General features: G+C 39.3%; 1 protein-coding gene across 1 annotated transcript; it reads left to right on the top strand.

Moving 5' to 3' along the window:
• The first annotated feature begins 6,949 nt into the window (after positions 1-6,949).
• LOC134743400 (sphingomyelin phosphodiesterase 1-like) lies at positions 6,950-13,751 on the top strand. The gene is made up of 8 exons (XM_063676790.1): positions 6,950-6,967; positions 8,771-8,935; positions 9,923-10,312; positions 10,416-10,591; positions 10,899-11,093; positions 11,159-11,329; positions 12,684-12,858; positions 13,391-13,751. The coding sequence occupies exons 1-8, from the start codon at positions 6,950-6,952 to the stop codon at positions 13,724-13,726; spliced, it is 1,626 nt and encodes a 541-aa protein (XP_063532860.1). The 3' UTR covers positions 13,727-13,751.
• Positions 13,752-14,129: the final 378 nt, after the last annotated feature.

The following is a 14,129-nucleotide window of genomic DNA, read 5'->3' as shown; positions in this document are numbered from 1 at the left end:
CCAGAATTTAAAGTCAAATCCATACTAATATTATAAACGCGAAAGTGTGTCTGTTAAGTGGCATAGCAAGTAGAATAATTTAGTTAACTATCTTACCTGCAGGCAAACTGTGAACAACAGTTTTGCAGGAAACTGTATAAATTGTATGTATAATTTTGGAATAATAAATCTCTCTATCTATCTATCTTTCTGTCTGTCTGTTTAGTCTGTTACCATAACCACTTCACGCTTAAACCGCTGAACCGATTTTGTTGAAATTTAAAATAGAGATAGTTTGAGACCCGGGGGTCATCCTTTAAGGGGGTGAAAAGGGGGGTGGAAGTTTGTATGGGAAATCGAAATAAAGCAGATTGGATAAAAAATAAGCTACATAAATTACTAACTCCACGCAGACGAAGTCGCGGGCAAAAGCTAGTGATATAATATAGTTGAAATTGATGAAATTTTAAACTGCTGTGAAGTTAATTTCTTACAATTAAAATTTTTTTAGGTACTTAGTGTTCAGTTACTACTTTACTAAGCTTTTATTATCACAGGGAGACGACGAAGCACCCAGGCCAAGGGCCCAAAGAGAAAACGTGGAGGATCCGGGTGCGCCACCTCCAGATTTATCGGCAAGACCCAGACCACCGTGGGCAACCCAGGAGCCCCTCTCAGAATCGACCGGCCCAGGTGCCGCACCCAGGCGGAACTTATCGGTGGCCTCGCCAAATGCCGGCACTAGGGGCACTGGTGCAGGCCTGGCGACGGAGTCCCCCCAGTCCTCCCGCCCAGGTGCCGCACCCAGGTGGGACCCATGCGTGCCCTCGCCAAAAGACGGCACTAGGGGCACGGGCGCAGGCCTGGCGAAAGAGACCCCCCAGTCCTCCCGCCCAGGTGCCGCACCCAGTTGGGAGTAGGACCCATGGGCGACCTCGCCAAATGCCGGCACTAGGGGCACGGGCGTTTTGTGTATATATTATGTATTAATATATCAAATAACTCGTTAATAAGAGTTTTGAATGATTCACGGTTAGTTTCACTAGACTTATATTGACCGAAATACAAAAGGTACTAACGGTCTATATCCCGGTCAATATAAGTCTAGTGGAAGTTGTTAATAGCATTACACTGTCTTATCTTATCTACCGTATAAATATTGATTATGATTATGCATTTGGAAAGTATCAAATTAGAACCTGCTGAAACTTTTTCATTGTTAGGTTTGAATATACCGTGGAATATACTTACTCGAATTTAATTTAGCCTAGATGGTAGTGACATCGAGTCATTGGTTGCTTACGAAGCAGGAGGTCCCGGGTTCGAATCCGTTAGGACATTTATGTGTGTGTTAATAATATAATAAAAGCTGAAGACGTGGGTTCGATTCCCGCCTCGGCTACCGGTGGACTTGGTCACTTTTTATTTAGTGTCTGATATCTATTTTAGTTTAAAATTTATATACAGTAGTGCGACTATCTAAAAAACCATAAAAATAAATAATTTCATAAAAATAATTTAATTTGTTCCCCAGTTGAATTATTCCTGAGTTCTGGATGTTTTCTATGTATAAAAGTATTCATATACATACATCGTCGTCTAGTAGCCTTATTATTGAACTTATTGTGAAACTAGTTCAATCTGTGTTAAATTATCCTTTAATATTATGTATCTATTTATACTACAGTCCCATCAGCATGCAGCGCTCTATATACGGGAATTGATATATCTATTCTATGACTCTTTTCTTTCCGGTCAGACTCTCAAATGTATGCAGAGCTTGAGAACATACTTTAAAAAGCTCGGAATGTCGACGATTGCGTGTTTTTATGTTTTTAGGGTTCTGTACCCAAAGGGTAAAAAACGGGACCCTATAACTTAAACAGTGGACTGTCTATCTGTCTGTCTGTCCGTCTGTCACCAGGCTATATCTCATGAACTGTGATATCTAGACAGTTGAAATTTTCACAGATGATGTATCTCTGTTGCCGCTACAACAACAAATTTAATACTAAAAACTAAATAAAATAAATATTTAAGTACGGAACCCTTCGTGCGCGAGTCCGACTCGCACTTGGCCGGATTTTTAATATAGATTAGTTTTCAATCACACATAGCAACTTTAAGGCGGGATGCCACCAATGTGCGGCACAAGCATATTCATTACTAAAATGTTGTTTAGTAATTAAAGGATTGGGAGTAGGTTAATTAGGTTAGGGTAGTTAATTAGGTTGGATTATGGGCTGAATCATGTAAAAAAAAGTTGGGGCCATCGCTTGGTCATTTGTGTATTGGTGCCACAGTGCCACTACCTTAGTAGTTGTACGAGTTATGTACCTAATTATTTTTATTACAGCATACCCTGCCCTTAGTGCCCTGGAAACGGCAGAAGCGTCAATCCAGGACCTAGAGCGTCGCCATGCGGCCAACGACGCTACATTGGGGCAGGCTATGCTCCGCGTCGCGCGGAACATGGAACTGCTCATCACGTCCCATGAAGCCCACAACACTCGGCTTCATGAGCAGGTTGTGAGGCTCATAACCTCACGTGATGAGCAGTTCAAACAGTATCAAACCACGACCAACAGCCTGCTACATCACATGTCAAGGCAGCATGATGCTCTTATAAGATTGCTCGATGTAATGGCAAGCCGTGTTTGCTCGTCAAATCGGGAAGAAGTGAGTATCATTTTAATGTTGTGTTGTATAATTTTTACATACATACATACAGTTGCTACATTACCCTCCTTGACAATATTGTACATAATTCTTTACTTAAAAAAAATAGATTCATTTAATATGTGTTAGTGTTGGTATGTGTACATCTGTACTATAATCTTGATACTTAAGTACTCTTAAATTTTGAGTAGGGCTACAGGGAACATATTTTTTTAAAGAAACGTTCATCATCTTCCTGGCGTTGTTCCGGCTTTTGCCACGGCTCATGGGATCCTGGGGTCCGCTTGGCAACTAATTCCAAGAATTGACATAGGAACTAGTTTTTACGAAAGCGACTGCCATCTGACCCAGAGGGTAAATAAAGTATTAGGCCTTATTAGGATTAGTCCGGTTTCCTCACGATGTTTTCCTTCACCGAAAAGTGACTGGTACATATATTCCGAAAAACTCAGTTACGAGCCGGGGTTTGAACCCGCGACCGGATTGAAAGTCACAAGCTCTTACCGCTCTAGGCCACCAGCGCTCTAAGCTTTTAAGAAGCGTTACATGTAGAAAAAACAGTTTTCACTGTGTGCACTGTGCATTGAATATAACATTGCTCTGGGTGCCTAGCCAAGACAATCATTTTCGCTACGACAACGAAACGCTGTCTCTCTACCGCAGTCATATGGAAGAGTGATAGAGGGACACAAAGCATTTCGTTGTCGTAGCACAAACAATGGTCACCTTGGCTAATAGGCAGACTGATGAGAAAGTGGCATATTAAGTAATTAACTGTTAAACAACATTAGTATTTAAGTTTTTGTTACTAACACTTCTATGGGAGGCAAAATAAATGATTATTTAATTCATGAATTGCATTTTATCCACTGGTGAGGCAAAGTAATCTGATGCAAATTTTGAGTTGTTTCCTTATGTTAGCCGGTAGAATTTACTTTTAAATGATGATTTTGAATGACAAGTTTAGTATAACGTTCATTTGGATATGATTTTGGTTTGATTTTGTTTGATATTTTTCAGTTAGTATTTTCCTTGCGTTGGTGTGGTGAAAAATCTTGTGTTTCACTTGGTGGTAAAATTTGTTACGGCACGAAGCCTTTGACTTGAAGCAACGCTCAAGATTCCACTTATCAAACTTATCGAACTCGCTACGCTCGTGGTTTCATTTCGATGTCTTTCGCTGGCTCGGGTATCAATATTAGCACAAGCATTTAAACAAGAACTTTGCCCCTTTGTATAACAAATAACTATTTTTACAGGGACGTAATGACGAATGACGATGAATACAGAACAGGATGACTCTTCCGTCATGCCCGTCCGCCCGTATTACCCAACCAGATGCTTTTGGTCGTCATCCGGAGACAACGACATCAACATCAACTATCAACCTCCAGAGTTTACCCAGGCCATTATGATTATTTCTTAGAATTCACACATTTTTATTACACACTTTTATTTAGCTTGACGCCGTATATCCAAACTATCTTTGTATTTGTGTGTGCTTCAAATCTTGAAACTTAAATTTGAACCACTTGCCGATGTCTGATTCAGTTGAAATTTGGAGTACATCCGTAATTCCCAAGACAATGCAATAATATGCTAACATGGAGCTGATCTGATGAACCAGTCAGAATAAGTAGCAAACTTAACTCTTCTATGGAAAAACACAAACACATTGAGTTTGGGTTCATTAGAAAGGTCTCGTACAGTCAGCAGTAAAAGTGTGTCAGTAACTCGTATACTCCACAACATGTGACATTATGAATTGTCACGAATTAAAATATTTTCTATAAATAATTTAATTTGTTCTCATTCTTCAGAAAGTTTTGTTATCTGAGAAGCCGCTTAATATTGTAATGATAATACATACTTATACGAATTCTTAGCTAAAATTGTAAAGCATGGTCACTATCTTGAATTTTTTTATTCTTGGTATGAGCATGTTAAAAAATGTATAGAGTTAGACCAAAAAAAGTTTGCAATGATTTTGGTAGCACACGCAGTGCGTTATTTTAAACATTAAACTCCTATGTAATTATGACGTTTAAATAACACTTGCACTACGTTTGCTATTTAAATTGTTGCAGACTTATCTTGGTCCAACTATGTATCTGAGGATTCGAAAGGCTTTGTCATAGTAATCCGAAGTCAAAATTGTAAATAATGGCCACCATCTTGAATTCCTTAATTTTTGCCCTGCGGTGTCAGCATGGTTGCATTTTTATCACCTGTCACTATGCCTGCCACTTTTGCACTTACATACTTGTTAGAACGTGACAGGCATGGTGACAGGCGATAAAAATGCTACCGTGCTAAGCCCGCGGATCATAATGAAAATTGATATAAGAATTGGGGATTTAAGTGGCCCTTTAACATATTACATATTAATTAGTAGTTAAAATTGTAAGAAACGGCACGTGTTATGAATTTGTACATATTGTGTTCAATTGCGTCGAAAATGTAATAGGTACTTAAGTAGATGTAGATAAATATAAATAATATGAACATATAAATCTTCTCTATAGGTTTTTCGAAAAGTGAGTTCTCAGTTCGGGGCGAACTACTATCGTTTACCGTAGTCAGGTTTCAGCTCCAAATCTTCTACAAAACATAATTATATCGATCTCTGTACAGAAAATTACAGACGTGGCGTCTCCGTTTGGTTATATCCTCCTAGTGAGTAAATAGATCCCTAGTGGCTTTCATACGTCATGTTCTCTGGCGTTGCGATTTGCCATAGAGCATAACGTGCTTTCATATTGGTTGATACTGTCGAAGGCCGAAGGCCGAGCTTCGCGTAGGGCCGAAGGCCCGAAGCGTCACACGAGAGGGGGAAGTTGGAGCTTAAACACGACCCAATAGTAAAAATGCCTCAGACAAGCGAAACGGCGGGCCGAAGGCCGAAGGCCGTAGGCCCGACGATATGATAATAAGCTGTGACAGACGGACAGACAGAGACAGGCGCACAAGTGATCCTATAAGTAAGCGTTCCGTTTTTTCCTTTTGAGGTACGGAACCCTAAAAATGTACTCATGCCAGTCCATTGACAGAGCCCGGTAACGATTTTAGATCAAAAATGTAAAATTGATAGATTAGTCTTTGAAATTGTACACCTTTTGTTACGTAATTATCTAAATAACAAGTATTGGTTTCTGTTAGCACGTATTCTCATCATGCGTTTTAATAATGAGGTCGCGAGCGTGCGTCACTGGTAATATATGAAGAGAAGGGGCAGTTTTTAAAAATTCATAAAAATAAAATGGTAAATTATACAAAATGATGTATAAGAATAGTTTCAGCAAATTTTGTAGATTATTGAAGTATCAAAATTACGTTGAAATTATGTCTATTTTCAGAGAAATTGTCACTTGTTTTGAAGTAATTTCTGGAGAAAATTGATTTCATCTAACTTTCATTTACACTACTTCAAAGTCATAATAATAAAAATGTAGTCTGTACAGGATATGTGTAATACAAAATTACCATTTTTAGCAGTCCAAACTTTACGAAATTTACAAATAAGAGCGACAAAATCAGTGCTTTACGCGCGTTTACCTAAACGTCCAACAGAAAAAAAAAACATTACTAATTTTGTGAACCTGTTTTCAAAAAATTGATCTGTAAAACGGCAAGATGAGAAGACGTGCTAATAGAAACTTGTTATTTCTATTACGTATCAAACGTTGTATAATTTTACCGACTTAATCTATCAATTTTACGGTTTTGCGACTAAAATCGATAACGGATTCTTAAACGTTTAGCTTAAAATTGTGAAATTAATTATATGTAGTGATTGCACACAACTATACACATCATTTATTAGTAAATTAAGTTCATAATAAACGTAATGTAAAAGTAATTTGTTACTGTTTTCGGTTTAAATAATAAATTATTCTCGGTACATAGTCAAATAGTATGCTATTGTTCAATTATCAATTTTCCTTGACACTTGACATAGTGATTGGCATACACGCCGTTTTGTCGCCTAAATAGTGTTTAGTTTTTAAGTTTATAAAATGCATATATATATATGTTAGTCTGTAAGGTATTTGTAATATGTGACTTGTAATTGTTGCCTGATTTAAATTTTTAAATAAATAAATAAATTGTCCTAAATTGCGTGTTGGTGTGCACGCACCGCAATAGGTAGGTATTTAAGTACTTACTTCATAATGACAGTAAATAATATACGTAAAAAGTTTTGATTTTATTTTAACCCTATGAATGCCAAGAACCCCTAAAGTGGTCGTTACTAGTCGTGCCCACAGCGCCAAGGACCACTATAGCGGTTATGGCTGACGCTGTCAAAGTAACCTTGATACTTTCAAGTAAAGTTTACATTCGCTCGCTTGCGCCGGTTATCTTGGCGTGACAGTGACGTTTTTGTTTATGACAAAGCGTTCAAAAGGTTAACATTGCTATTGATCTTTTTTTTACTGCGTGCTTAATCTTTCGTATGCTCCCGTCAAAAAATTGCTATTTAAATAGCAATCTAGACAATTTCATGTTGAATATATATGGAATCAGATTTGCTTCTAAGCATACCAAAGGTTAAGATTGTCCTAAATACACAACTATTCTAGTCTTGCCTGTTTTTGTAGAATTGTACAGTCGCCATCAGATATACGTAAAGGTCTTTTTCGTGCACATTTATGGACAAAAAAAAAACTTTTCCCTCGCAATTTAACTAGACGGAGCCCCGCTTCGCGGGCATTTGTAAGCTACCTAACGAACCTAGTAATAAACAACGGACTTTTCTGAATATGGTTTACGAAATGTGTTGGGACAACTTGATTTATGAACGTGGTTTAGAAATAGGCAGCTTGAGAGAGAGGTGACGAGTAATTTGTTTCATTTTTTTTTACAATTTTTGAGCGTTCATAGGAGAATGTGTGGAGCGAGCATTATTTGACGTGTAGGTCTGGGTTCAACAAAAAGAACACTTGTCAATAAGGTGTTCGTACTGTTAAAATTCATTTAACAATAGCCTTTATCGACCATCAGCAGTGTAGTCCCTTTTTGATTGATGGAGATTGTCACGTATAGTTCCACTACTCGCCGCCGCGTCGTCCACAGCGCATTAGTTCATCTATCGCTTACAAGATGTCATTAATTTCTGTAAAGTTATGTACTGAAAAAAAAAATCTTTACTCTATGTTACAAATTCCCCTTTTGCACGTCAAAAACTCCAAGATGGTGCCCAAGCCTATAGACAAAAAAGTCTAGTGAACAAATCATTACATGTCAAAATTTGACATTAGCAATCCACAGTTAGGTGACAACGAAACCAAACCGAACCACGCCGTTATCAGAGCCATTTTAAACCGTATAGTAGTAAGAAAACAAAGTTGATTTTTGTTGAATAATTTTTTCAATGAATGAGTTTTGGTTGTACCAAATGATACTTTCCACAGTTGATGAACAAATGATTCATTCCACTGTTGAACTGATGTTGAAGCCGAAACTGACAGTTGTGCATCTCGAATAGGGCCCCTGGTGACCCGTCTGGTCCCGTTTTTACCCTTTGGATACGGAAGCCTAAAAACACCGTGTATTAACATTATTGTCTGTGTTTTCACATGTTATTAGGGTTCCGTACCAAAAAGGTACAAAAGGAATCCTTATGGTGCGACTGTCCGTCTGTCACATGAGTCACATCGCTAATTATCTCGAGAACTACTTGAGCTATCGATTTGAAATTTGGAATAGTCATGAACAACGTGAAAATGAAGGAAAATGTGAAAAAAAATACCATCCCCTTCCCCCACCCCCTTATTATCTCCGGAGTTTATAATCACTAACACAGAAAATATAATCACACCATCATAACTTTTTTTTTAATTATCTGCAATTTAACCGGAGGTAGGTCAACTCAAGAGGAACCTAACCAGCCTAACATGACCCCAGTAAAAGTTGCACGGTTTTCGAGTGGAGGCTGGACGGAATGCCTAACTGCATTACTCCACGTAAAAAAAAAAACACTGGTTAGGTTCCTCTTCAGTTGACCTACCTCCGGTGTCACTGTGACGTGGTTGTTCTGGGACACCTGTATATACAGGTCCCGCAAATTAGTTAGGCAATTTACTTCAGTTTCTTTTTTATCTGATTCTAGCCTATACTCGCCTACATAATAAGGAACACCCCTGAAGCCGAGCCAAACACGTTTTGCGGGTTAGCCCTCCAAGTGGCGGACGACCCTGATGTCTGTGCCTACGATGATCCCAGATTCGACTGGCATGTGGATCTCCCGGATCCTGTCCTGGTCAAGGACAAGAAAGTATACATTCATATCACTTGAGGATTGAGGTTCCAATTGAGGAGTGTCTTTTCAAAAGGGCTTATTTTTGTATGGCGTTCAGTTCATAGAGAAATAACTAATAAGACTCCCGAGGGACCTCTCAGGTGACAACAAAAAACACCTGATAGAGGTCTCAGATTAACTTGTTTACTCGATAATCGATATGATTTAGAGTGGGATGTAGTTAACATATTAAAGCGAAAAATTATCCCCACTTTACGTGTGGAGGTACGGGAATAAGTATCTATCCTATTTGTTTTTTTTAAATTATTATTTACCACCTATTATTATTATTTGTCACCCGTTGACCACGAACGCTGTAAAGAGTTCGAAACGTCGGGATGTATTATAAATTCAATATACGCGATATAATCCGTTTTCATAGTTTTATTTTATTATTTACCACTTTGTAAACTTTTTTGGCGTGGTTTATATTTATTTCCATACCAAATTAAAATTACCTACATTCCTACTTACTAATGGCCACTGAGCTAATCCGTGAATGGACGAACACACTTTTCACCTCAGCAGCTCGAACAAGCCTTCTTTCGTCACTCCCTGGAGTGAGGTAAGTGCGACTTTCCTCACTCCAGGGAGTGAAGAAAGTGCGACTTTCCTCACACCAGGGAGTGAAACAGAGTAGCTTTTTAATTTAGTGAAGGCCATGAACTGCCACTTCGTACTTTTTTTTTAGTATCTCTGTATTATTCTGTGTAATTCGAAATACATTTTAACCTTTAATATGTTCTCACTACTGAGGTGAAAGATTATGTGTGCAACACGAGAGCAAAGTTATTTTACATCACGTGTTCTTGAGTCCCTCGCTTCGCTCGTGATTCAATTATAGAATCTTTCGCTTTCTCGGGACTCAAAATTAAACACTCGCAAGAAAAACCAACTTTCCTCTCTTGTTGCACAATAACTATTGACTATGAAAGCCTTAATCTTGCTTTAACGGTACCTAAGCAAACAAATTATTTCTTTCAGCGCACGATATTAAACAGAAACAAGCCTCTAAAAGTCGCCTTAATCACAGACGCACACATCGACCCTCTATACGAACCGTATGGAGTAGCCGACTGCGCTGAACCTGTTTGTTGCCGTGCTGGCCAAACAGCCCAAGTCTCCTATAACTCCTACATTAATGAGTCTATTTACGAAAAAAGTTTTATCAGATACGATGCTGAAATGTTATTGGATTTAAAAGTGGCTGCGGAAATTAGAAAGATGCGATCTCATAAGAGAATTAAGCGTAAGAAAGCTGCTCCTGCTGGTTATTGGGGCGACTATAGAAACTGCGATACACCGATTTGGACGTTCGATGACGTAATCGACAGGATTTCTAATATACACAAGGTACCAAACAAACTATATGCGGGGAATAGTTAAGTATGCAAAGGGTAAACAAATCAAACAAACAATTTTGGATACAAATGTGTACGGGCAAAAACTATTTCAGAGCGTTGACGTGGTGTACTACATAGGTGACACCATCGACCACCACGTTTGGGAGACCACATACGAGCAGAACGACGCTATTAATAGTTACATAGTTAAAAAAATCGGGCGGAGCTTCGGCGACAATGTGACGGTCGTACCTGTCATAGGCAATCATGAATCGCAACCTATTAACCAGTAAGTTATACTACACACCTACTCAACTGTGTAGGTACCTAATACTTCACGGACTAGCATCACAGCATCAGCATACCTATCAATTAATTACTACGTGATAGCGGCGTGACGTGAGCAAAGCATTCTTGCACCCACTGTACTTATAAGAGAGGCCCGAGAGGCCTCATAACAAATATTGCGTACCTTACTGGACTATATTTATAACTAGAATATTGACCATCAGTTTACTATACTTTTTACTTTTAGTGGCCTAATATGTAAAAAAAACGGAGAAAATAGAATAACATATAAATGTCGTATCCGATAGATTCGCCTCAGCATCCGTTTCGGGGGACAAGCTGAACACCACGTGGCTCTACAAGTCGCTCGCCAAAAAGTGGAAGCACTATTTGCCCAAAAACGCCAGAGCCACCTTTTTGAAGCGTGGAGAGTACTCTGTGCTAATCAGACCGGGGCTCAGGGCCATCACTTTGAACAGCAACGCGGCCTATAAGTATAACTGGTAAGCTATGATCACACCTAAGCGCCTACAATCTATAAGACAAATACACTTAATTCTTATTTTAGGTGGCAAGTATACGACCCTCTCAATGCTAAAGAACACTTGGATTGGTTGGTAATTGAACTGCACAAGGCTGAGCTGGCGGGGGAAAAAGTACACATACTGACACACATAGCTCCTGGCGAAGCCGACCTCACCTACACATGGACCAGGGAGTATAACAGAATTGTAAACAGGTATATTATACAAAATTCAGTACATTATATGATTGTATGTACCTATGTACCTATTGAAAATATATAAGGTGCAAACAAATTAGCTAGCTACAGAAATTTTACGAGATGGTACTTTACACTAGAACAATTAACTTTTAACAGAAATACAGTACAATTTATATCAATTTACATTAAAATTAACTAAAAAGTAAACTAAACTAAAACCAAGTCACAACAATACATCGACATCGTACATAATAATAAATTACCCTAAAATTAACTATAAACTAAACTAAATTAAAACTAAACTAAAAAAAGACACACCTAGAACCTAGTCAAACCACTCGTCCCGCGCCCGTCCAGACGCAAAGGTGCCCATCACGCTCGCCGCGTTGCCACGCTGGACCGCGACAGACAGCCTCTGCATCAGGAATGACCCGGAACGAGGGTCATGACCTCTCTCCCTCAAACGCTGCCCCAATTCGCCCAAGAAAATTTTGGCCTCGGCACACCAACACCCAGACGTCTCCACTGCTAAAGGGACAAAAATATATTTAGTCAGCAGCGCCGAGTACTTGTCGCGCTTCCTAAGTGCCGCCCACTCAGCCGCCGCTCCTGCCGTCCGGACCGTCCGACCAATGTGCGAGGCAGCATACGTGCTGACACATGTCGCGTCCCAAAGTAGACACTTACCCTTTTCCCATGGGATAAGTGTCAGCCCGTCAGGTCTTTTGCCATCGGAACGGCTTAGGCCTGGAGGTTCCAACATGCACGGCACACTTGCGGACAAAAGTGCCCTCCTCACAATGTCGTTTAGGGCATGGTGGCGTGGAAACCTCCCCACACAACGACAACAACTCAACGCATGATGACCATTACTTTCAACCATAGTGCCGCAGATGCATATGTGAGGTTCGCAAACATCGCAGTCCAGGCGAAGAGCAACAGCCACCAAATAAATTGAAAATAGATACTTTACTAACTTGCTAGGCACTTACGGAACTTACCTACTCGTAGGTTACTCGTATATTTAGCTTAATTATTTAATAAAATAAATCCAGAAAGCTCTTTGCTTCTTTTATAAATATCGGAAGCGTACTTTATGACAATTAGGTAATATTATTAGCCTTACGCCCCGCTGTTGCAAAAAAAGGCGTTTAAATAATCTGATACAAAGTGGTACCTAATCTACTAAATTTGGCTTGAGAAATAAAATTAACTAGATAAGACCACCTGGTATCCAAATATAAATATTAGTTATACGTTTGTTACACGCAAGATTCCTAAATGTATCCTGGCTCGGGACTGTATGTTACTGACCTTGGCTTCTAAGTCGCCATACTTATCTTAAATCCCTTAAAATACCTATCCTAAGGTTCGCTTCTACAATTGCCGCGGAATTCAACGGGCATATGCACGCGGACGAGTTCAAGGTATTCTACAGCCCGTCGGGGCGAGCGATGCGAGTGGCGTGGAACGCGGGCGGTATCACCACCTTCTCAAACTTCAACCCTAATTACAAAATAGTCAAGTTCCATCCTTTCACATATGTAAGTAAAGTCAGAAAAGTACCAGATAAGTAAAAGAGTACGGTTGAATAGGTTTTTTTGCGATTTCTAGGTTGGTCCCATAGTAAAAGTTGCTCAGTGTAATCCCAAAACATCCCTGGCAACGGGAATAAACTTATTTTTTAGCCACCCTGTAGAGACAACAATTGGTATTGCCATCTTGACGAGCTTTCTAAGACGAGATGATCAGTTGTCAAATTATAGCCGACGTTGCAACTTGTAATGTAAGCAATCAGCGCATTAATGTTTCTGTCGATTAAAGGGTGTTTTTACCTACTCTTATTTTACTCTAGGTCCATGGTATATTACTTAGGCGAAATTATTTTTCAAATTTTTTGCCATTTATTTTAATCTAACAAAGCTCTGGCAAACTCCAGGAAATTGATTCACCTCATTCTGAGGGCTTACCGTCACTATCGAAATCGTTATCTGCGTCTATCGCTCTTGCATATTCGACTCTGGCCGAAGTCCTCTGGGCTTGAGCTGAGGTGTAACTAACCTCTTAATCCACCAGGAACCTACGAACATCGAGAACTACATCTACAACCTGACTAACGCCAACCTCACGCCTAAACGTAAACCCGACTGGTTCAGACTCTACGACTTCAAGCGAAAGTTCCGAGTGCCTGACTTGTCACCTGCCTCAATGAACGATCTGGTCACCAGAATGGCCACAAATAATAAACAACTCTTAGACATATATTCGGATTACTTCTACAAGATGAGCGACGCGAGACCGTGGTGCGATATCGACTGCAAACTGGAGGAACTCTGTAGGACCGTTGTCACAGTTTTGTGGGAAAGACAGAAATGCGATGATCTAAAGGAGTTATACTATGGTTTTAAATAAAGTACCTAGAATAACTATCGTGTAACTTTGTTCTTTCTTTATCAATATACAATCACCATCACTGTTACCATATGTTGGGAAGAGGTGAGAAAAAAACTCTGTGGTTACCACTGATAACAACTTGATGGTAACTAATGGGAAAAACCTATGGAAATATGTAAACAAAACACTATTAATTAAGTTGAATTAACTTATAAACCAGAGGTCGGCGGGGGTGAGCTATTTGCCTTATAATATGACGTAAGGCATGTCAAATTATAAGGTAAACAGCTCAGCACCCCCGCCGACCTCTGCAATGACAAAATAAAGTGATTACATATTAATTAGATTGGCAGTAAGGGCTTTATTGATAATTTCTGATGGATTAGCTAACTGATAAACAAAATATGTAACGACAAGTTAA

The sequence above is a fragment of the Cydia strobilella genome, chromosome 8, assembly GCF_947568885.1.
Source record: "Cydia strobilella chromosome 8, ilCydStro3.1, whole genome shotgun sequence".
Classification (NCBI taxonomy): Eukaryota; Metazoa; Arthropoda; class Insecta; order Lepidoptera; family Tortricidae; genus Cydia; species Cydia strobilella.
This window is presented reverse-complemented; position numbering and strand designations above follow the sequence as displayed.